This window comes from Anolis carolinensis, chromosome 5 (genome assembly GCF_035594765.1).
Source record: "Anolis carolinensis isolate JA03-04 chromosome 5, rAnoCar3.1.pri, whole genome shotgun sequence".
In the NCBI taxonomy this organism is placed as follows: domain Eukaryota; kingdom Metazoa; phylum Chordata; class Lepidosauria; order Squamata; family Dactyloidae; genus Anolis; species Anolis carolinensis.
Window position 1 is genome coordinate 67,679,416 of NC_085845.1, and position 24,684 is coordinate 67,704,099.

At 41.5% G+C, this 24,684-nt stretch overlaps 1 protein-coding gene across 1 annotated transcript in view; it reads left to right on the forward strand.

Moving 5' to 3' along the window:
• The first annotated feature begins 8,324 nt into the window (after window positions 1-8,324).
• The window catches only part of LOC100557625 (cytochrome P450 4V2), a 34,881-nt gene continuing 18,521 nt past the window's right edge, over window positions 8,325-24,684 (forward strand). Inside the window, exons 1-2 of the mRNA XM_003221600.3 lie at window positions 8,325-8,718; window positions 16,633-16,745. Of these exons, the coding sequence (XP_003221648.3) occupies window positions 8,340-8,718; window positions 16,633-16,745 (492 nt within the window). The 5' untranslated portion in view covers window positions 8,325-8,339. The remainder of the gene's footprint in view (window positions 8,719-16,632; window positions 16,746-24,684) is intronic.

The window sequence follows — 24,684 nt, forward strand, 5'->3', positions numbered from 1 at the left end:
CTTCATTCTCTCATGTTGCTATAAGAGTCACAGGAAAATCGATGCTCTTACAACACTAGTCTTCAAACAACACATCTGGAAACACCCATGAAAGAAACTAGGTCATTAATACTTTTGACAAAATAAAAGTCCATCAGAATTATGTGAAAGACACATAGGGATTTTATGCTATCTATATAGGCCAGAACATTAAATAGCAAATCCTCAGATGATGTAATCTGATAACACCTTACCTATTTGAAAAACAAAATTACTTTTTTTGATCTACTACATTATATGATTATTAGTTAGGTGCTAACTTAGTTGAATTTTTAGATTTGGTATTCTCACCTCTTTTTCTTATTGTGCATCTTGTGGCATGAGACAAGTTGTTAAATTTTGCTACTAGGGCTTCAACAATAGGCAGCACAACATGTTGGCCTTAAATCAGTCTAACAGCAGCTTCACTTTCTATGTTGAACTCCTAGTAGTGAATCTTCTAAACAGTAGGCTTCAGATTAGTGTGTACTCTTGCAAGCGTGCTCACCAGCAGCAATATAGCTATAGGTAACACTTACAAGAAGTTAGGGATATCTTAAGGGACGTGCTCTATGATCAGTAACGGTGTTGTGTTATGTCACAAATTAAACTTGCTTACTACTTATTTTCCACATATCTACACATTTCATACCTCTTTCAGGGAGGATGGTGTGCCTGGGACCAGGAAAAACTTCTTCCATTGCCCTGATCCCAAGGACCCTTCTACACTGCCATATAATCCAGATTATCAAAGTAGATAATCCACATTATCTGATTTAAATTGATTATATGAGTCTACACTGTCATATAATCCAGTTCAAAACAGATAATCTGGATTTTATATGGCAGTGTAGAAAGGACCTGAGTTATCTCTGAAGTATTTGAACCTAACTGAATTTCTAAATAATCTCCCTACAAGGTCCTTCTTACTAAACCTCCTAAAGTGCAGGTTTGCCAAGACAACTCTATATGAATTTAAATACTGAATATAAATACTGTAAATAAATAAATAAAATAAATATGAATTTACAAGCAAAATATGGGAGCAATAGCACGTTGATGCTGTTCTTTCCTAGCATCCGGTAATCATACGTCATCTCATCATGCTAGCAGCAGATAGCTTATCAGCTACGGATCTTTATAACCTCTGCTAATTTCCCTATTCCTTTTTTAAAAGATTTGTAAGATAATACCTCTGCAATGCCATAAATACAGTTTAATGGTGTAACATTAGAAAATGTTGACCATTTCTGCTGTCTTGGCAGCCACTCTCCACACAAGTCCACATTGACAAGTCCACAAGTCTCACATTCTCCTTTCGCTTTTGAAAACATTTGCTTCTTGTCTCTGTCTCTCTCTCTCAAAAATATAAGATAACCAGCCTGGGATGAGAAGCAGAGGAGGGAGGTTTTGGAAAATAAAACATACTGTGGCCTCCAGGCTCCGCTGCTGGCTTGACTTTGACCCAAATATAAGCGGGGGAGGCTTTTTCAGGTCATAAATAAGGGCTGAAAAACTCGGCTTATCTTCAAGTATATACGGTAATACCAAACACCAATCTAATAGCTATGACTTACATTTTAATTATGTTCTCTGTGAGCCAATGCTTTCTTTACTGTTCATTAGATGACTCTGATTTCTAATATTACAAGGAAGACAAAAAACCTCTGTTCCCCTTATCTCTCACACATAATTATATCAATTTGTGGCATAGCAATGGGGGGGGGGGAGAATGAAAAGTCCCTCAAGTACCACTTTTCGGGTTCATCCCTCCAAGAAGGAACAAAGTCGAGAAAGACACAATGTTTGATGGTATCAAAAGCGGCCAAGAGGTCTAGCAGAAACAAAAGGGACAGACTTCTGTGACCTGTTTCCAGCGTAGGTCATCAACCAATGCAGCAAAAGTCGTCTGTATCCCTGAGACCAGATCGAAATGGATCTAGATAATTGGTCTCATCCAGAAAACTCAGCGCACAATCCAGTACCTAGCCCAGAAATGGAATGCTGTAGACTTTAGCCAATAATTATACAATATGGGAAGGCATTTTCAGTAATGGTTTTATAACTTCCTCATTTGGGACTCTACCTTGATTTAGCAATGCATTAACCATTCCCTCTACCCACTTAGCCGTTCCCCACTGCCTTTTTTTTTTTAAAGCCATAAAAAGTAAAGATCTAACATATGGTGGGTCTCACCACTTTCAGAATCTTGGCCATGTCCTCAGATGGCACAAATTGAAATGTATCCATTGTCACTGAACAGGAAGGAGCCAAAGTTAAGTCCCTGGATCTATATCAGGGCATTATGCCTGAGTGGATCCAAGCAATTTTATCCACAAATTGCCAGGTAAGTTGTTAACAGTGGGCTGTTGAGTGGTCTGGCTTCTATTCATGTGGACACACATGTAAAAGAAATTTGACCATAATACAGATCCTATAGTTGGCTCCCTACATTTTCAAAAGAAGCAGAAAAGAAATTTGTTTTTGTTTCCTGAAATGCCGCACAGCAGGTTCTAAGGCAGGCTTTAGCCTGTGTTCAACCGGCCCTACTCTGAATTTTCTGCCAGCATCTTGTTAATTGCCACCTCAGTTGTTTCATTGCTAACAGCTCCCTGGAAAACCAGGGGAGTGCTTTGGCTTGACTCCATGAGATAGAATACTATGGAGGGATCATGTCAACATCCCTGGGGTTGACCAAGACTTTCACATAATTCCTAATGAGTTCTCAGAAGGAAACTCCTTAAGAGTTACCAGAAATCCATCCAGATCCATTTCCTGTATCAGATCAACTTAATGAGTCCTTGACCCCACACATACGTTCTGAGTTCCAGCAAGTCTAACTAACTCCCCCCTCCCCCCCAGTTTTCCATGACAGCAGAACCTAGACCAGTGGTTCTCAACCTGTGGGTCCCCAGGTGTTTTGGCCTACAATTCCCAGAAATCCCAGCCAGTTTACCAGCTGTTAGAATTTCTGGGTGTTGAAGGCCAAAATATTATGTGGGGACCCACAGGTTGAGAATCACTGACCTAGACAGTTCCTCCATGTTTAGCTCACAGTGAAGAAAATGCCATCCAGAGTGTGCCCAGCAGTATGAGTAAGGTCGGATACCCCTTGGGACCGAATAATGGTTGTCATGGCATATATGAAGTCTTGAGCCAATCTCAACAGAGTAGTCTCAGTGTGGACGTTGAAGTCTCCCAGCACTACAAGCCAAGGGGACTCCAACATTAGACCTGATACTACCCTGGCTAGGTTAAGAAGGGAAACTGTTGAGCAGTGATTTTGGTGGTACACCAACAGCATTCCTAGTCCACCCCAACCCCTCTTCTCAGGTACACATATTCAAATTCAGAAAACTGGGGAAGATTGAATTCTCTACCTGTTGGTCCCCAGGTGTTTTGGCCTACAATTCCTGGAAATCCCAGCCAGTTTACCAGCTGTTAGGATTTCTGGGAGTTGAAGGCCAAAACATCTGGGGAGGCACAGGTTGAGAACCACTGCTCTAGACCTCTGCAACCCTCTCCCCGCCCCTTCATTTCCAGATCTGCTCAGAGAACAAAGCTGAGAGAGATTATGTCAGCTAATATGGTCTGCGTCTGCAAGGAAGCACCCTATATACTCATGTATAAGTCTATAAATTGTAATAAAAATCAACCCACGAAATCTGGGCCAATTTATCCATAAGTCAGTATCAATACTGTCCTTTAACTCCAAAAAGGAACCGCCCATTACTTAAAGTTACAGTTAAGCAACCAATCCCTCTCCAAGTACATTGGGAAAAGGCAAGCACTGAGTCCATCCCAGGAGGACCTCTATTCATTCAGTTGTGGCACTACCTCTGGTCTTTTTGAATACTTGGGTAGGGAAATGAGAGTGATGGCAGTCAGGAGAAGCAGGCCAATAAAAAGTTTTGTCTATTTTTTCATGATTTTTCATATTTCTCATTTTTTATGCAACCCCCCCTTTTAACCATGTATACTCAACAGAGTTCCCAGTGGTGCAGCAGATTAAACTGCTGAGCTGCTGAATTTGCTAATTGAAAGGTCTGCGGGTTGATTCTGGGGAGCGGGGTGAGCTCCTGCTGTTAGCCCCAGCTTCTGCCAACCTAGCAGTTTGAAAACATGCAAATGCGAGTAGATCAATAGGTAACACTCTGGTGGGAAGGTAACAGCGCTCCTTGTAGTCATGTCAGCCACATGATCTTAGAGGTGTCTATGGACAACGCGGCTTTTCAGCTTAGAAATGGAGATGAGCAACAACACCCAGAATCGGACACCACTAGACCTAATATCGGGGAAACCTTTACTATACAATAGACATTTGGATAACAAACATTGCATCTCGGATAAAATCACATTTTATGCAAATATGGGGGAGGGTTGCAAAATGCACAGAGAATGGGAAAAGGCATTGATATTTGTGTTCTTGTTCAACAACAACACTACAGCAGTTTAAATTTTCTCAATGCAGTGTCACTCTTCCTAGTTGCTGAGCAGCATTGCTACATATTCCTTATATCCTTGGGAAAGCAAGATTTTTCCCCCAAATTGAAAATGTGCCCCATATATATATATATATATATATATATATATATATATATATATATATACATATACATATACATACATACATACACACACACACACACTTACATACATATACATATATATGCATATGTATGTGTATACACACACACACACACACACACACACACACAGCATGATGATTGAATATATATATATGACTTTTCAGGAATGATTCTAGTAAAGGCTAGTGCACCCCCCATGTAAACCACTTGTTCTACTTATTTGTATAACCATTATGATTCAGATGTGCATGACTTATTTAAAGAACTTATATGTGTCATGGTATAGCAAAAGTACTTTGACATGCCTGGCAGGGCACAGAAACTGCATGCTAAACAAGTGTTCAGGAAGAAAGCACAATGCCCTACACACCTTAGCCAGAGATGTACAAATATACCTGTTAGGGCAAAAGTATTAACCTAATTTGTCTTGCTTCCAGGAACTGACCTGATCAATCATTTGGTATGGAATTCCTGCTCTCATATGAGCTGGAAGTACATGTTTTTGCATGCCTTCAGGTTGTTTCTGACATGGCAACCCTAGCATGTAATTAATTGTCCAGAGGGGGCTTGCCTTTAACTTTTTTTGAGGCTGAGAGAGTTTGACCCACCTAAGGTGAACAAGTGGGTTTTCCTGCCTGAACAACAGGGAGGGATTCAAACCCTTTTCTCCAGAGCCCCAGGGCCCTTCCACACAACCATATAACCCAGAATATCAAGGCAGAATAACCCACAATATCTGAACTGGGTTATCTGAGGCCCCTTCCACAAAGCTGAATAAAGTCCCACATTGTGTGCTTTGAACTGAGTTATATGCCAGTGTGGACTCAGATAACCCAGTTCAAAGCAGACACTGTGGGATTTTCTGCCTTGATATTCTGGGATATAGGGCTGTGTGGAGGAGCCCCTGGTGGTGCAGTGGGTTAAACTGCTGAGCTACTGAACTTGCTGACCGAAAAGTCAGCAGTTCGAATCCAGGTAGCAGGGTGAGGTCCTGCTGTTAGTCCCAGCTTCAGCCAACCTAGCAGTTCAAAACATGCAAATGTGAGTAGATCAATAGGTATTGCTCTGGCGGGAAGGTAACAGTGTTCCATGCAGTCATGACTTAGGAGACTACGGACAACACCGGCTCTTTGGCTTAGAAACGGGGATGAGCATCATCCCCCAAGAGTCAGACACAACTGGACTTTACCTTTATCTAGCGCTGTGTGGAAGGGCCCCAAGTTCACAGTGCCATATATCCCAGAGCAGATATTGTGGGATTTTATTCAGCTGTGTGGAAGCGACCCTAGTTCAATGTTCAAACTACTCTGCCACATTGACTCTCGGTACAAGGGCTGGGTGCTAACTGAATGCTTAAATGTTAGTTTATACCACAAACAGGTAGCTGAAAGGCACCTGGAAAGGCTTGCTGCACCTCCAAGGCATAGCCACTTCCTACCACTCTCCCAACATTATGAGATAATGACATGATAAAACAAGATAATGATGTGATAAAAACAACCTCCTACTTGTTCTCTCCTCTCCCTCCCTCCAAGCCATATCATACTCCAAGTAGGAACAGCAAAGTTACAGTACAGGCAAACGGGGAACAACATAGGAATTAAGCGCGAGCAGTATCCAAATATGCACCTTAACGATCTCTCAACTGTCTTTACGCAAGGAAGAATATCATAAAACACTTCAAGGGCTTAAAAAATGGGTGAGACCTCTACAATATACATTGGCAGACAACTTCAAAGTGTAAAGGGCTTTAAGTGTGAATACAGATTAAAAGCTACTTTCTACAGCAATTACTTGGTAAACGGATTGTCTGTATTATCCCAGGTGATCTCATCCTCACTATTTGATGGGATAATGCAGATGGCTAATGTATCAAGCAGCTATATACACCACAATAAGATGCATATTATCATACAGTAAGACACATATGGATTCAGAGGGAAACCAGACCTATTTGTTACGTTAACTACATAAACTGCACGAATAAATTGAAATGAATTTCCTTAAGGCATATGGCAATCATGGTTTCCAGTCTGCATTTGATGATGGTTAGTCTCTGCTCATAAATGCCCAGCCCTAGTTTACCGATAAGGTTTGTACTCAGCACTTTACCATAAAGTCTGCTTTTTGCACAAGTCCATGCCCAGCCCTCTCTAGTTTGATCATGTCCATATTCATATTCCTGGTTGTTGGTTGCTGAGTCTAATTTGATATAATTTAACACTGCTTGTATATTTTGTCATTTTAAATGGATGGTTATTTTTTTGTTTTGTTTTTAACTATGTTTTTAGTTGATGAATTCTGTTGTATGTCCTGGGCTTGGTCCTGCTTGTAAGCCACCTATGGCCCCTTCTACAGTGCTATATAATCCATCAAAGCAGATGATCCACATTATCTGCTTTTTTTCATGTCAGGAGCAACTTGAGAAATTTCAAGTCAATTCTGGTGTGAGAGAATTGGCCATCTGCGAGGATGTTGCCCAGGGGACGCCCGGATGTTTTGATGTTTTTACCATCCTTGTGGGAGGCAGTTCTCATGTCACCACATAGAGCTGGAGCTGATAGAGGGAGCTCATCCGCTCTCTCCCCGGGTTAGATTCGAACCGACAACCTTCAGGACAGCAACCCAAACTTCACATCATCAGTCCTGCCGCCCAAGGGATTAATCCACTGTGCCACTGGTCATCTGCTTTAAACTGGGTTTAGATGGGGCCAAAGAGCACTATATAAACCTTATTGGCAATTGATCTGGACCAAACGTGGCCCAGCTACCCATTATGACCAACTTTAATTACTGGTGGAATTTGCAATGAAAACAAGTTGGGAGTTGTAGCTTACTTACATCCTTATGCGTTGTCTAATGGGACCATACATTGGATTCTCAAAGGGAAACAAATAATATTTTTAATGCTGTCCTAGTATCCTTACAAAACCCTAAGCTGTGCATTGCCGGGTGCCTAAGCGAGTTACATATAAAACAGGCAACATGGGGAAGCCTTTGTTGTCAGATGCTGTGAAATACAAAGAAGCCATTCAGATTTGTGAAACAGAAGGGCCTTCCAACAAAGGATTCCCCCCCCCTCCCGCCCCCAGGCAGGAAGCAGACAGGCAGACACTTGCCTCAGGCAAACGAGAGGTCTTTCTTCCACCCTGGACCTTCCACATACACAGTAGAGTCTCACTTATCCAACATAAATGGGCCGGCAGAACGTTGGATAAGCAAATATGTTGGATAATAAGGAGAAATTAAGAAAAAGCCCATTAAACATCAAAATAGGTTATGGTTTTACAAATTAAGCACCAAAACATCATGTTATACAACAAATTTGACAGAAAAAGTAGTTCAATACTCAGTAATGCTACATAGTAATTACTGTATTTACGAATTTAGCACCAAAATATCACGATATATTGAAAACATTGACTACAAAAAGACGTTGGATAATCCAGAACGTTGGATAAGCGAATGTTGGATAAGTGAGACTCTACTGTATATAAACTCCACTTGCGTAGTTTCCAACAGACCTCACAACCTCTGAGGATGCCTGCCATAGATGCGGGCAAAACGTCAGGGGCGAATGCTTCTGGAACATAGCCATACAGCCCGGAAAACTCACAGTAACTCAGCAATTCCGGACATGAAAGCCTTCGACAACTCAGGCCACTCAGAGTCAAGAAACAGAAGGGACAGAACAGCCCGGAAACTTCACAACATCCCAGAAGGGGCTACGCCATGCTATCCCCGCCCCCCATAGAGCCTGCGTCCATTGGCCCCCTTCAGCCCCTTGGCCCCGCCCCATCTCGGGAGGCCCCGCCCCCTCCGCCCCAGGGCTTTCACTTTCTGCAAAGGCGAGTCCGGCCAGAGCGCAGTCGTGGCTTCGGCCTTTCCAGCGGAGGAGGCATGTCGTCTTCTCCTTCGTGGCCGGAGGGCGGGCGGATCCTAGCCTGGGGGGCCGGGGCGGGTGCCCTCCTGGCCGGCCTGCTCGCCCTCGCCTTCTCCCGCTTCCTCCTGGACGCCTTCCGCCGATGGAAAGTCTTGAAGCCCGTCCCTGGCATCAACCCTTGCTACCCGCTGCTGGGCAACGCGCTGCTCTTTGAGAAGCAAGGCGAAGGTAAAGGCAAGCGCCACCCCGAGTTCATTCTCGCTCTCTCTTAATCACAGTCCTCTGGGCTTCAGGCAGCAGCAGGATTGGTAGCGAGATGAGTTGGCCCAAGTTGGCCAAGAGTTGACCCAAGCGGGGAGTAATACTAAGGCCCCATCTACAGTACTTTGATAATGATCTGCTTTGAACTGGACTGTATGGCAGTGTAGACTCATCACTTCCTAATGGGTTCTATCATACGAGTGTTAAACCGCAGAGATGCTGAACTTGCTGACCGGGGAGCAGGGTGAGCTCTCGCTGTTAGCCCCAGCTCCTGCCAACCTAGCAGTTCAACAACATGCAAATGTGAGTAGATCAATAGGTACCACTCTGGCGGGAAGGTAACGATGCTCTATGCAGTCATGCCGGCCACATAACCTTGGAGGTGTATACGAACAACACCAGCTCTTCGGCTTAGGAATGGGGATGAGCACCAAATCCCCGCTGTTAGCCCCAGCTTCTGCCAACCTAGCAGTTCGAAAACATGCAAATGTGAGTAGATCAATATGTACTGCTCTTAGGCCTGTAGCGAGGGGGGGGGGTTTAGGGGAAATTTTTCAGGTGAAAAAAAAACCTGGTTTACTCATGAATTTTAACTGGTTAACCAAATCCCCATGCTAAGTCTATGAGACGTAAAACATTAAGAGTTCCTCCAGGCACTATCTCAAGCAGGTATTGACAGGCCTGAACCCGGGGGGCCAGTGGGTCAGGGGTTCAACCCCCCCTCCAAAATTTTCAAAACCCCTCCCGAAATTTTTTTCTGGCTACGGCCCTGACTGCTCTGGTGGGAAGGTAACGGCACTCCATGAGGTCATGCTGACCACATGACCTTGGAGGTGTCTATGGACAACGCCGGCTCTTCAGCTTAGAAATGGAGATGGGCACCAACCCCCAGAATCGGACATAACAAGACTTAATATCAGGGGAACACCTTTATCTTTGCTTTTATTAAGGGAGATCCCCCCTCTATTGTAAAAACATGGAAAAATAGTTTATTTAACTCCAAAAACTTTGTTCATGCAGGCAAGCTTATAGCCAAGGGGGCAGTTTAGGGGTTCAAGCCACCCCCAAAATGTTTCAGGTCAAAAAAAATCCCGATTTAGACATGAATGTTACCTGGTTAACCAAATCCCCATGCAAGTCTGTGAGAAGCAAAAATTAGAGTCATTAGAGTCCCTCCAGAACAGCAAGCACTATCTCAACCAAATTTTGATTGCTCACACTATCATTACCTACCTTTCTCCCAGTTTACATTACAATAGCAGCAATAGCTGACATAGTGAAAGCAAGTGTTGATCTACCAGCAGCCAGCAGGGAAAGCCTAAAGCGCACGCGTGTGTGTGTATGTTTGTGTGTGTGTGTGTGTAGGTTTGGGGTGGAATTTGACCTGGATTGCAGATGAAAACTGAGGGCCCTTTCACACAGCCATATAACCCAAAATATCAAGGCAGAAAATCCCACAAAATCCTGCTTTGAATTGCTGACCTAAAGGTCGGTGGTTCGAATCCAGGGAATGGGGTGAGCTCTTGCTATTAGCCCCAGCTTCTCCTAACCTAGCAGTTCGGAAACATGCAAATGTGAGTAGATCAATAGATATCGCTCCGGCGGGAAGGTAACGGCACTGCATGCAGTCATGCTGGCCACATGACCTTGGAGGTGTCTACAGACAATGCCGGCTCTTCAGCCTAGAAATGGAAATGAGCACCACAATCAGACACCACAGTCAGACACAACTAGACGATGTTAGGGGAAAACTTTACCTTTACTATATGTATATGTATGTATACACACACAAATATATGGGTGCAGTTTGACACCACTTTCACTGCTATGGCTCAGTTATCGGAGATCCTGGAAGTTGCCGTTTTCCATGGTCTTTAGCCCTCACTGCCAGAGTTAAAGTGATGTTGAACTGCATTCATTCTATAGTGTAGGCACACCTCTTGACAGATTTTTATTTCCCCAAACTTTCATCTACATTGCACAATTAATGCAGCTTGACATCACTTTCACTCTAGCAATTAAAGTGGTGTCAAACTGCATTCATTTTACTGTGTAAATGCACCCCAGGTCTGGAAAGAAGCCCTTCCCTATACAACATACTTTAAAATAATTTTGTGCAGGAAACAAAGTTCGCTTACATCAAACCGTCAAAAGCAAAGGTGCCACTTAGCTATCCATGAGGATGATTTTGGAATTAAAGAGATACTCAACCTGTATCAACTTGAGAACTTCTTTTCTAATGGTATCTGAAATGCCATATATTCTTCTCACATTTCATTTCTGGGCGGGGAACTGTCCACATCACATTTCCACTGTTTATATATTTCAAATTGGCTCATTTAGAAGCCCACATTTTTCATGTAAACATAGAGGTTATTGCAGGTTGAACATCTCTTATCTGAAATGCATAGGACTAGAAGTGTTTTAGATCTCTGCATAATGAGACAAAAAAGTAATGGATGCTTCATACACATTGAACACATATTCTGAAAGTTATTTCATACCATATTTTTTTAAAAATGTGCGTGAAGCAAAGTTTGCATACATTTAACCCTTAATACCAAAGGTGTTGTTATCTCTGCACCCATGTGGATAGTTTTGGAGTATTTTAATTCTGAAATTTTGGAAAAGGGATGTTCAACTTGAATAGTAAAGAAACAAAATGAATATTTTCTTTAATGTTTTCGCTACTTTGTTGTTTGCTCAGTGCACTTGTGACTTTCTAATGCATCCTGGTGGAAGGAATCTGAACTTCAGAAGAACTGGTCAGTTACTTCACTTTTTTCTCAGGCTGGAAACACTAAGCAACACGTTTTTTGTTACTGAGTTGCAAATGTCATTTCCTAATTGGTTCTATCATTAAAACATGGGAAAAGTTTATTAAATTGCAAAAACTTTGTTTTTGCGGGACATTCTTTGGTACATTTGATATTGTTTTTCAATGAATATCTCATTGAGTCTCAACCACTTCAACATAGATTGTGGTTTCTGGAGTGCAACAACTACTTTCAAAACAAGTACCATGCAATTAAACAGGAATAACACTTTCAAACCAGTATCAGAATTTTTTTTCAAATTTTGTTACATAGTGAAATAGATTTTGTTGCACTCTGGCCTGGAATCACCTTTGTATCCAACACCACACAAGAGTCTAGTAGTACTAACTAAATAGTTTATTGAAAAAAGCAAATTTGAAAAGGCAAAAGGTAATATAAAAAGCAATGTTAAAAAAACAGTAGGGAAAAAGCTTTCAAAAGGCAATAGTCCAAACAATAAAGTTCTGTTTACACGTGACAAACTACATAAAGAAACCAGGAATCAAAACATAGGCATAAATCCAAAAACAGGAATACAGAAACTTCTTCCAAAGCATGAATCCATGAACGTAAGCACAAGACTTTCCCCAAAGATCTTAGCCAAGAACTTGAATGTGGAATGAGACATGGTAACGCAGGGTTGTCTTCTCTAACGCTTTCACTACACAACATGGTAATTTAAGGTCCACAAGCCATGAAGTCATACCTTTGGCGTTAGTTCTGTCTCACAGATTTCTCATGCAATCTCTGTGATCTTCTTCATCTGACTCCCTCCTCTTGTAGATCCAGTCTCATGCTCCTACTGACCACAGGTGTTTTCTCAGGGGAAAGATTTTTCTCCTCTAGCTCCTTATCTTCCGTTGCCAAGGAACGACCAGGGAAAAGGTCCTCCATATCTCTCAATGCCAAAGCATCTCCATCTCCAATCTGCTCGGAAGCTGTTTCTGTCTAACCAGACACAGATTCATTTTCATTCTCCCATACAGAATCATGATCCCCTTATTCCCCACAGCCTCTGGCTGAACCACAACAATTACGTGATTCCCAATCCTCTTCAGGTCAGAGCCTGAGAAAGTGACTCCTTTGGACTATAGCACCGGGAATCACCCAGCTATATTGTATGGATCATACTGCACATGGCCACTCACTGATTCCAATGCAATTTCTATTTAACTAATGTAAAGTACATATAACGTTCACAGCAATCACAAGAAGCAACAAAAAACACAATTTTTATTCTGGAGTTAGAATATGGTTCCTAGTCCACACACAAATCCATAGTGAGGGAACATAGATAGCTGAAATTATTTCCTTCTCTGTTTCCCATTCAGATTGGTACATCTGCCACTAAAATTTTATATTACTAGATAATGATGTTAGCTTGAATTGATCGTTATTTGATCTTATCAGATTCCCATTGGAATACAGGTTGCAGCAGGTGTTGGAGTAAAGCACAGAGTAACAAAAGAAATCCCTTTACTCCCCATGCTGTGGTTCTTGTTTATAGTGAACAAAAAGATGTTATCAGCTCTATTTCAAATGTATGTTTTGGCCCTCACTGTATTTTGGATTACAGTTTACATAAGAACAAACCGTGTGGCAATCTGTTGAGATCAGCAAGAGAGAATAGCAAATACTTCAGATACCTTATCTGTGAGATAAGTACACTAGTAGGATAGGAGCTTATAAAATTGGCATATCCAACTATTAAAAACAGTTTCCTTGTTTCTGAGTATGCTCCTCTGACTGGCTAAAAAACATGTACCATACAGTCCTGTACTTCTAGGCAAATTGTAACTTTTAGAAACCTGAGACAATTGTTTGTTTCTTTAAAAAGATGTGAGACCTAATAATTCTATATGACAAGACATATCTATTGCCTGTTCTTAAAGACTTAAAACTAACATGCAAATGCAACCTGCTCCAGACTGTAGATAACAATCTTGTGGCTTCCTAGGGTTTTTTTTTTTAAAACAGCTGCCTCATCCCATTGGAAATTGTGAACTGGGAGAGACATGGCAATTTGAACTGTATGTGAAGACTGGATGAAAGAAATGAAGCAAAGAGATTGAGGGTTTTTTTTTTTTAGTTCTGTGGTTAGATCAGTTCCAAATGGCAAAAGCCCCACCACTGCTGTTGCATTGCACTGATGGGACTGCCCACTCTCATATTGAATCTTTTTGTTTCACATAGGTAAAGGTAAAAGTTTCCCCCTGACATTAAGTCTAGTCGTGTCCGACTCTGGGGGTTGGTGCTCATCTCCATTTCTAAGCCAAAGAGCCGTCATTATCCGTAGACACCTCCAAGGTCATGTGGCCAGCATAACTACATAGAGCGTTGTAACCTTCCTGCCGGAGCGGTACCTATTGATCTACTCAACATTTGCATATTTTCGAACTGCTAGGTTGGCAGAAACTGGGGCTGACAGTGGGGGCTCGTCCCGCTCCCCGGATTCAAACCACCGACCTTTTGGTCAGCCACTGGGCGGAGTATGTTTCACATACGCGGGCATTTAAAAACTTTGTGTGTCTTGCAGGGAGCATTTTGCAGAGAAGCGGAAAGGGCTAGGCAATGCATTCCATGTTCACCAACCCTCTTGAAAGAAATGCCCTTTTGTGCCCTTGAAAAAAAATGCCCAAACGGTATTACAATACATACCTTTGCACTTTTGCCTAGGCTGCCCTCCCATTTTATTCCCTTTGTTACTAAATGGTGGTTCTTTTATGTTATCATTTTATCTTACTGTTTTTACTATTATATTGTATTATCTTGGTTTTAATATGTTTTTATCTGTTTGAACATCCTGTTTTTACATGTATTTTACCTTGTTCATTACTTGTTTTTTGGGCTCGGCTCTGTGTTAGCTGCCCGGAGTTCCTGCGGGAAGATGGAGGTGGGATAGAAAAATAAAGTTATTAAGTTGTTATTATTATTATGGTGCTATTTGGTGGCAAAGGAAGCTTTTATAAAACCTCAGTGCAGCACAGTGAATATTTTCCAGAGAGAAACATGTGTATTTTGCTTGTGTATGTATGAATGGACAAAGGTAATCATTCTAGTAGTGATGCTCCAATGCCATATGTGGCTCTCTCCCAAAATGCTCTCCTTGAACCAGTTTGGCTGTTGGGGCTAGAAAGGGTTTTGGTCATAATTTATCCAGTGAACAAGAGTCTGTTGAGTAGACTGTTTTACAGCACTATTAATCAACTGTAATGATACCAGAGGCAATTATGCTTAGTTTTCTAAAGGTGATGGAGTATGACAAAGTAGTCTGGTGCCTCTTAGATCTTTGAACCGCAGCTGTAATAATCTCTCTGCGTTGGTGATGCTGGCAAAGACTCAAGGGATTTGTTGTCCAGAATGTGTCGCAGCTTGTCCTGTTATTGTGTTAGCTATATTTTCTGTGTTAGAAATCTATTGTAAGTATGTGATGAATTATTAAGATTATTTCAAAGGATTGTCCTTTCCTTATCACATTCACTTGCAAATGCAATTTTGTACAAACACCTGAGACTGTTAACATTTACAGATCTGTAAACAAGTATTAATTTGAAAAACATGACCCCTGGGAATTGAGTCACAAACTTGACATTGCTTTGGGAAGAAATGTTTTATTTATGAGCCTATTTAAACCTTGATACACATGTATATTAGGGCCCCCCGGTGGTGCAGCGTGTTAAAGTGCTGAGCAGCTGAACTTTCAGACCAAAAGGTTGCAGCTTCGGATCCAGGGAGCAGAGTGAGCGCTCACTGTTAGCCCCAGCTTCTGCCAACCTAGCAGTTTGAAAACCTGCAAATATGAGTAGATCAATAGGTACCACTCCGGCGGGAAGGTAACAGCGCTCCATGCAGCCATGCTGGCCACATAACCATGGAGGCGTCTAGGGACAATGCTGGCTCTTTGGCTTAGAAATGGAGATGGGTACCAACCCCCAGAGTCGGACATGACTAGACTTAATTTCGGGGGGAAACCTTTACCTTTATCTTTACTTTACACAATAAAATACAGTTCAGAGTACTGGAAAAACACAAAACAGTTGTAGAAAGGAGTTAGAGCAGTTTATTTTTCTATAACAATTTCTGACTTTGTAAGCAGATTTTTTCCTTCATAATTAAATATTGAGCAGAGTGAGGCATGCATTTCTGGCACAGTATGCTATTGTTATGTGTCCCTCTTCCTGCATGATGTTATGTCCACTCATGTGACTCTACCATAATCTCCAACCTTCACAGGTATTGAGCATAACAGCATATATATAAGTTAGAGGAAAAGATTGAAGGGAAATGATAACTGAACTTGTGGGAGCACATTTAGTAGGCTTGCAAAAGTTTCTTTACCCCCATACATCTCAATCATTTCAGTTATGGGGCAGGCAGCAAAACCACATGAACAGGGCCAGGGCCAATAGCACTGTCTTGCTGTTCAATGATTTGATTGAATCCCTTCATATGAAATAGTGCACAAAGGCAGTAAATGGTTTATGAGCTTATGTATATGCTGCTGTACTTTCCAATGCTAGCAAGGAATGAGGAAATCTCATATCTGAAACTACCCTGTACTGTATACACATGTATAAACTTTAGGCAAAGAAAAATCAACCCCAAAAACTTGAGTCGGCTTATCAACTGATCTGTAGGTAATTTTAAAAGGAACCATCCCCTATTCTGAATGGAGTGATGAAAGGTATTGTTATTGCTATGCTTTATTATTTTTTTTTTGATGTGTTAGTACTCATTGAATGGTTTTTCTTTTTGTGTATAAACCGCCCTCAGTCCCTTTGGGGATAGAGGGCAGTCTAGAAATAAACTTTTATTATTATTATCTTATTATTGTCACTGTTGAATTTATAGGAGAATTTTGCCTAGAGCAGTGATTCTCCAACTATGGGTTCCCAGAGGTTTTGGCCTTCAACTCCCAGAAATCCTAACAGCTGGTAAACTGGCTGGGATTTCTGGGAGTTGTAGGCCAAAATACCTGGGAATCCACATGTTGAGAACCACTGGCCTAGAGAGTAAGATGTTCTCATTAGAAAACTGTTAAATACATTTGATACCTGTTTTCTAGCTTTCTTCCAACAGTTGATGAAATACAGTGAACAGTTTCGAAACATCCCACTGTACAAGCTTTGGGTAGGACCAATTCCTTTCCTGATACTTTATCATGCAGATACTGTAGAGGTAAGTCTATCTGGGGGGTATTTTTTAAATGAGGCAAACAAATATCATACAAAGAAAGATATATGCAATGAAACAAATTATATCAAATGTACAAAACAAGTATAAAACACTCACAATAGCTAACAAAATGACTACGTCAAACCTATTGTTGTGGTTCAGCCTGATGAAGATGAAGGGCTTGCGGTATCAGGGCTTAAGAGAGTGCTGGAACCAGATGTAGCCAAGGAGGGGGAAAAGGAGGAGGTTTTAGAGCAAGATCCTGTCTCTGAGATTCTGTGTGAAAGTAGAGCTGTTTTGGAATCCAAGAGTCTGGGAGGTGATCTTTCACCTACAAGCAGTCCTGATAACATTACCTCATCCAAGGGAGCAGTTGGCTTAGATACAGATATGAGACTGCTTCTGAGGGGGGAAAGATTCAGGTGCTGTAAATCAAAATGAATCAGTGAGAAAGAGAGGCAGAAACAGGCCCCTCAAGGTCAAAGGAATGCATTCATGTTTTGCAATCCTTAAATCAGAGAGAGCTCTGTTGGGATTTTAGATCAAGCAATGTCACTATCCATGTGAAGTCCTCCTGTCCTGTTCCCAGTTCAGGCTTTAGCTCAATAACCAAGATTCATGGCATGTTTTGATGATGGTTTTATGAATATACCTTTGGATTCATGCTCATGTTTTGGCTTCTTGTTTCATGGAATATTTTTGGATTCATGTTCATGTTTTTCCTCCTTGTTTTCTGGATTTACCTTGGGATTCATGTTCATGTTTTAAGCCTTGTTTCTTGGATTTATCCTGCCTTTGAATTGTTTTCCTATGTACAGTTTGACCTAGCTTATTGCCTGTGAGACTTGCCTTCTATATTAACTTTTGGATTGTACCCTTTATTTCCTTCATTGTGTTTTTTCTTTTTTATGTGTGTTTTCTTAATAAACTGTTTTGACTATCATGTTTGGTTTCTTGGTGGGTGCTGTGAGCAAGGTTAACCCCTGCTGAGGTGCAACACCTATATACAAAATGTACAAAAGCTAAGGAACAAATGTAAAAATATATCTACTAATTTAACCAAACTACAGACCTCTCCCTTTCAGATATTTTTTTAATTCTGACTAGTCTACTCCCTTTTAGAAATGTTCCATAATCATACTTCTAGCTTTAATGACATATTGCTGGCTTATACATCCCAAAATTAGTCAATCCCGCAATCTTTTATTAATCAGTAAATCCCTATTTTCTCTTGAAATTAGACATATACCGTATTTTTCGCTTTATAAGACGCACCTGATGATAAGACGCACCTAGTTTTCAGAGGAGGAAAGTCATTCTTGCAGTAGAGCTTCCCTTCGCGGGAGAAGCACTTCTCGGTGAGGTTGCACTTGCACTCGCAGCACTGGACGCACTTGATGTGCCAGGGCCGGTCGAGGACGTTGAGGAGGAAGCGGTCGAGGATGGGCCGCTCGCAGCCGGCGCAGTGCACCATCATCTTGGCCGCGCGGAGGGCGCCCGCCTCTTCCTCCTCCTCCTCCTCCTCCTCCTCCTCCTCCTTGCCGCCGCCGCCGCCTGGGAGAGCAGGCTCCGGGCGGGCCCGACGGCGGGCACGGCGCCGGCGCCTCCTCCTCCTCCTCCTCCTCGGGCTCCTCTGGCCCTCCTGCCTCGTCCTTCTCCTCCTCCGGGCCGCTGTTTCGGGCCGCTCGGCATGCCTTTCATGCTGGACCCATCGCCCCAGCTTTTGTGTCACGGGCGGCTCCGACTCATTCGCGCAGCCTGCTTTCAGAGGGCCGTGACGTAGGGGCCTCTGAAAGGGACGTACAGACAGCGGCGTCTAAAGGGTTATCACTGCCGGCAGCTACTACAGGGGCCTGGCCGTGTATGACAGCCGGGCTCCTGTAGTGTTCGTGAGGCGCGGCGGCATTGCGGACCTGCTGTTCTGTTCTGCGGGGATAGGTTGGCGTGTGGTGACAGTGGTGGCCGGGGAGCAGGATCACGCTGCTGCTACTGCTGCTGCTCTTCAACACTGTCATTGGCAGCAGCGAGATCGCGCTCCCCAGGTCACCCAGGTAACCACACAACCCCTCTAGCTCCGCCCACGTGAGGTCATATTGCGTTTATAAGACACACTGACTTTTCCCCTCTATTTTGGGGGGGAAAAAAGTGTGTCTTACAAAGCGAAAAATACGGTACTTCTCCTCCACCAGCCTAATCAATAGGTCAATCTTCATTAGCCATTGTCATATAGTCTAGAGATTTCTTGTCCATTCTGTTGTATATTCAGAAACAGAAGTCTCTCTGCTTCTTTTTCGTCGCATATAGATGTTCCCTTGACAATGATCCTTATTCATCTTTTAGCTAAAGTCTTTATGTATCGCTTTCTGGGGAAGTTTGTTGAATCTTCCTTTCTGCTGCTGGGTTTTGGGTTCCAATGTTACCAGATTCTGGCTTGTTTGGATTGTTTCCCCAGCCAGCTTTGCCAGAGAATTATGTTTTCTTTCAATTCTGCTGTTACTTCTTGCCTTAAAATTCCCAGTTCCATCAAAATTTGGTTAAATCCAATTGGATTCACCTATGTGTCTTCCATAGCCATTATGCTTTATAGTTATTGATATAGCTGGCAGTGAAATGCACTTTCTTCAACTTTGTTGTTGTTGCTGCTGCTGTTGCTGATGGGCAAAAGGGGAAGCATTATAGTTCAGATATCTACTTTCTGTTTCTTTGTCCTGGGAAAATACCTTTGTTATGGCTTCACTGAAAAGCAGAACATTAACTTTTTGGGTGTGAATACTTTTTAGGTGTTCGATCAACCAACCACAAAAATTTTATTAACTTTGCTATTTCTTAAAATACTTTTAATTAAAAAGTCCATTACTTATCTGGGAGAGTTGACAGCAGCTATTTCTAGTTGTATTCATGTAGTTGCAGATAAGAGATTAAGAAAAATTATGTTCTTGAGAGCAGAAGCTGAATGCAGTTGGGAAGTTAATTATCCAGCATTCAGAGGTGAATCTCAAAGGTATAATCTTCTTTAAAATATTGTTTTAAAAGGCAATTGGATGTTCCTTTTTTTCCTGTGAATTACGGCTGGCACAGGTGTTTTTCCTGATCCCTAATTCCTCTGTGTTTGCCAAGACAAAAACAGTGTCTTGGTAGGACATCAGAAGCAGAAATGGGGTTGTTGTGAAAACTTCCACTTTTTCCTTGCCTGGAAAAATGCCACCACCAGTCCAAGATATCTCAAAGTTGTGAGTATCCACAGGTGGTGACTTCTCCCCAGGAACTTATCCTAGGAGCTGTTTTCAGATCGCCATATTTGCCTAATCCACCCCCCAACGTGCAGCATGATTCTTAGTCACTCACTCAGAACAAAACAAGCACAGTCATATGGCTGCTTACAGGCCATTGTGCTTAATGAGGATTACCTCTAAATAAGTGTACTGTTTGTGTAAAGAATACAGAATTATATAAATGCAGGAATACTTCCATTTTGCTGTAATTGCAAATTCTAAATGTTGAGTTTTCAAGAAAAATACTATTTTGTAAGGTTAAGCAGGGGGCTACATACTTGACTTGAATTAATACAGGAAAAGGGGGGGGGCTTTATCTTGCCCCTCTGTTATTGCTCTCCTCATGTTAAAGGCAATGTCAAATTGCCTCTGACTGTGTCCATAGGATTTCTTTCTTCATGTGGAGAATCTAATTTTCCAGTGGTTTGCATAGAGACTCTATATGTGCAAAGCAAGGATTAAGAGATTTGGGGTTCTCTACATATTGATCTCATGTGTTGAGTCAAGTTGGCAAAGCAATGTTCGAAAGAGGCTACAGAGAATAATAATAATAATAATAATAATAATAATAATAATAATAATAATAATAATAATAAAACTTTATTTATACCCCGCCACCATCTCCCCAACGGGGACAAGGTGGCTTTGTCAATAGGTTTGCAAGAGCCAATTATATCGGCTTTATATGTGTGTTTATAGAAGGTGGATGAATTCGGATGAAATTTTCTGATGCATTTAAATAATGTATGAGGAAGACAGCAAGACCAGTTGGAGAGATTTATCTGCTTCAGACAGCAATGATTAAAAGTGTCATTCAGGCACACTTTAAGGGTCAGGGATGTCATCTAGGCTAAATAAATTGTCAAGAGTGATGTCCAAACTCTTTGATCAGCGGTAGCAACCTCAGATATGCAGATGATACCACTTTGATGGCTGAAAGCAAGGAGCTGAGGAGCCTTATAACCAAGGTGAAAGAAAGAAGTGCAAAAGCTGGGTTGCAGTTAAACATAGAGCCCCCAGATGGCGTAGTGGACTAAGTGACTTGAAGGTTGGGTTGCTGACCTGAAAGCTGCCAGGTTCGAATCCCACCTGGGGAGAGTGTGGATGAGCTCCCTCTATCAGCTCCAGCTCCATGCGGGGACATGAGAGAAGCCTCCCACAAGGGTGGTAAAACATCAAAACATCCGGGCGTCCCCTGGACAACGTCCTTGCAGACGGCCAATTCTCTCACTCCAGAAGCAACTCCGGTTGCTCCTGACACACAAAAAAAAAAGTTAAACATAAAAAAACTCCCAAGATTATGACAACCAGACTGAATGATAACTGGCAAATAGAGGGAGAAAACATGGAGACAGACTGTATCTCTAGGCATGAAGATTACTGCAGACACAGACTTCTTATATAGGTTTACAAACTTGCTAGATAAAGGGAATGTTTTGGATGAGGCATATATTGATTTCAGAAGGCCTTTGACAAGGCTCCCCATGATATTCTTGCAAATATGCTAGCAAAATAAGGAGTAGACAATGTTACTAATAGATGGATTTGTCATTGGTTGACTAACTGAACCCAAAAGGTTTTGCCCAATGGTTCCTCTTCATCCTGAGGACGGATGGTGTGCCATATAATTTAAATAGAATGCATGTTTATCAGATTTGTAGATAGCATCAAATAAGGAGAGGTAGCTAATATCTCAGAGGACAGCATCAAAACTCAAAATGACCTTAACAGATTGCAGAGCTGGGCCAAAACTAACAAAATGAATTTCAACAGGCAAAAATGCAAGGCACTACACTTAGGCAGAAAAACATGAAATGCACAGATATAAGATGGATGACAGCTGTCTTATAAACAAAATGTGAAAGATATTTAGGAATCTTAGTACATCAGAAGCTGAACAGGAGTCAACATGTGAAGCGGCAGCTGGAAAAAGCTCCACCTATAGTACCTAGATCAAGGAAAATCAGAGTACCGCACTGTTTTGCTTTGTTCAGCTGGAAGACTGCACCCAGTTCTAGGCACCACAATTCAAGAAGGATATTGACAAGTTGGAACATGTCCCGACAAGAGCAGCCAACATAGTAGAAAGTCTGGAAGGTCACAGTGGATTTACTACCTCATCAGATGGGTCAATTTGCCCATTGTATGCCGCTCTCTCTTCACTTTCAGCATGGAGTCCATTAGACAACGCACAGGGACTCTGCCAGGCTCCTTGCTGAAAAGAGGAGAGCAATGGGGAGAAGCCAGGCAGCAATGCTTATCCCCATGAGATGGGGTAACAGTAAGGTGGGTGCTGTGGGGCAACGGGTTCTCCACGCCCCCCGCTGTGAGCCCTTGGATTTGTTACCATGTATAGTGAATCCTTGGACCTTCTTGATGAGGTCCTTAGAGTGTGGTGGAATCTGTTTTGGATGTTTTTAACAGAGTCTGGATGTCCATCTGTTGGGAGTGCTTTGAGTGTGTCTTCCTGCATGGCCAGGGCTTGAATTGAACGGTGCCTGTGGGGTCTTCTAACTCTGTAATTCCATGATTCATCAGACAAAGGGTACTAAAGTCTATGAAGCCATATGCTTCTTTCTCTATTTGGTACAAAGTTCTTCAAGATACCTTTGCATGAAGGTCACTAGGCTGAGGATAGCTGATTTGAAGGCACATCAGTATTACTGAAGGAAAGAGGTGGACTAATTCATAGGGTCCATAAATAGTTTGATTGGAAAAAAAGTTAGCCAGCATTATATAATCAGTGCTCTCTTGAATACAGTACTCTCTTTAAAATAAACTTTGTAGCAACAAATTAATTTGAAACCAAGGGCCAGAGGAACAAAATCCACACGCAAAATACTATTGACCCACAAAATAAATTTAAAAGCCTGGTGCATTTAAAGGATATTTGCCTGTTGCTGAAATCTACATTTTATTGTTCTGTTGCAATTGCGTTTACAACTAGATCTTCAAAAACAGTTTTGAGAACTTTGGTTGGAGACCAATAAATTGCACAAGTACGTTTTAAAAAGCCCTGCCTCAGATGTTTTTCTGGAAATCCTGGAATTAGATGTTCTGAGAGCAGTTTAGCTGAAGAGCAGGGTCACAATCAACAAAGTCACTATAGTCCAGTGTCACCATAATCTTACTGTAAACACAACATCAATCTATCCCATTTTGATCAACACAGTGTGTCCCACAGTACATGGATGAAGATCACATTACATTTTAGGAAGCAATCTGAATGAGTTTTTAGTTAGCTGCCATTTCAACTAAGAGACCACTTAATAGCTATACAATATTCTTCTAAGTCACAAGATGTGAACCATAGTATAACCCAGCATACATGTCTGGTGGTCCATCAGGTGCATCTTACTGCTTTTTGGTAGCTTTGGACAAGCAACCAAGTTTATTAAACTACTGGATTGCCAATGTAAGGGACTAATTGATTGCATTTGCTTTTCCAAGTCATCACTTCTGTAGGGCTATTATACTTTAGGCAATCCCTTGTTTTCCGAGTATGATGGCCTTCCAAGTGTAGTGTCTTGGCAGTGGATACATAGGTGACTGTTATATGAAAGTTATTATACCATTAATAAAATGTTCAAAGATTTTTTACTGAACTAAGATCAGGCACAGATTGTGCGATAAGGAAAGTTATCTGAAATATTCTGAGTAATGGGAAACAATAAATTCAGTTGTGCCTAATGGAGTATACTCTCTGGTTTAGGATAATCTGTTGCTACAAGCGTATCATTATAAGACTCAATCCCTTTTTGGGAGAGGGGATTATTATAATGTTTATTTATACCCCACTTTTTCTCTCAAGGAGACTCAAAGTGGCTGGTTTTGTTTATTTGAAGGAAATCTTATGTGAGCAGTTGGAACTTAGTAAACATAAATAATGTTTCTGGATAAGTTTTTAAAATATAAAAATATTTTTATTTTGCAAGAATTAGAAAAGAAAAAAATTGTCCTGTTTTAGGACCATAGAAAACCTTGAACTTAGTTGTGATTGGTACAAGGTCCGTGTTTAAGGTAGATTTTATGTTAATGATTGCCTATATTTAAATCTTTATCTAAGATCTATTTGGCATACGTGCAAAATCTTTTTTAAAGTTTTAAATTAGCAAATGTTTTTGTACTGTCTAAAGTACAGAGCCTGTATATGATTGAGCTTTCTGTGTATGAATACTCACCTTGAGACTCTATTCTATATGATATATTTGTATCTTGGGGGAAAGAAAGCAAGTTTCAGATTGTACCAAGAGATTACACCTGTAAAGTCTTGTATCAAAATTTGATATCAGTTAATGGAGATAAGAATCAGAGAGTATCATCTTGCTCAGAGTTTATGTGCTGGTTTTGTAAGACTAAAGTGTTGATGAGTAAGTATCCTCATATTAATAAGCAGGGCTAGGTTGGGGATCATGTGATATTCCATGTGTTCTTTGACTGCAACCCTCTGCAGGCTCAGCAACATAGTAAATGATGAAAATGTGATTAATTACAGCCCCAAAACCTCTGGGGGACCACATAATTTCTCTAGATCTCTGATTCCAAAACTATGGGTCCCAACTTCAAATGGGGTTCCCTTAGCTCAGTGGTTCCCAACCCGAGACATGCAGGGAAAATCAGTCCTAGATTAGTAAATATGGTTTTCTGTGGGCAAGCACATGACGACTACT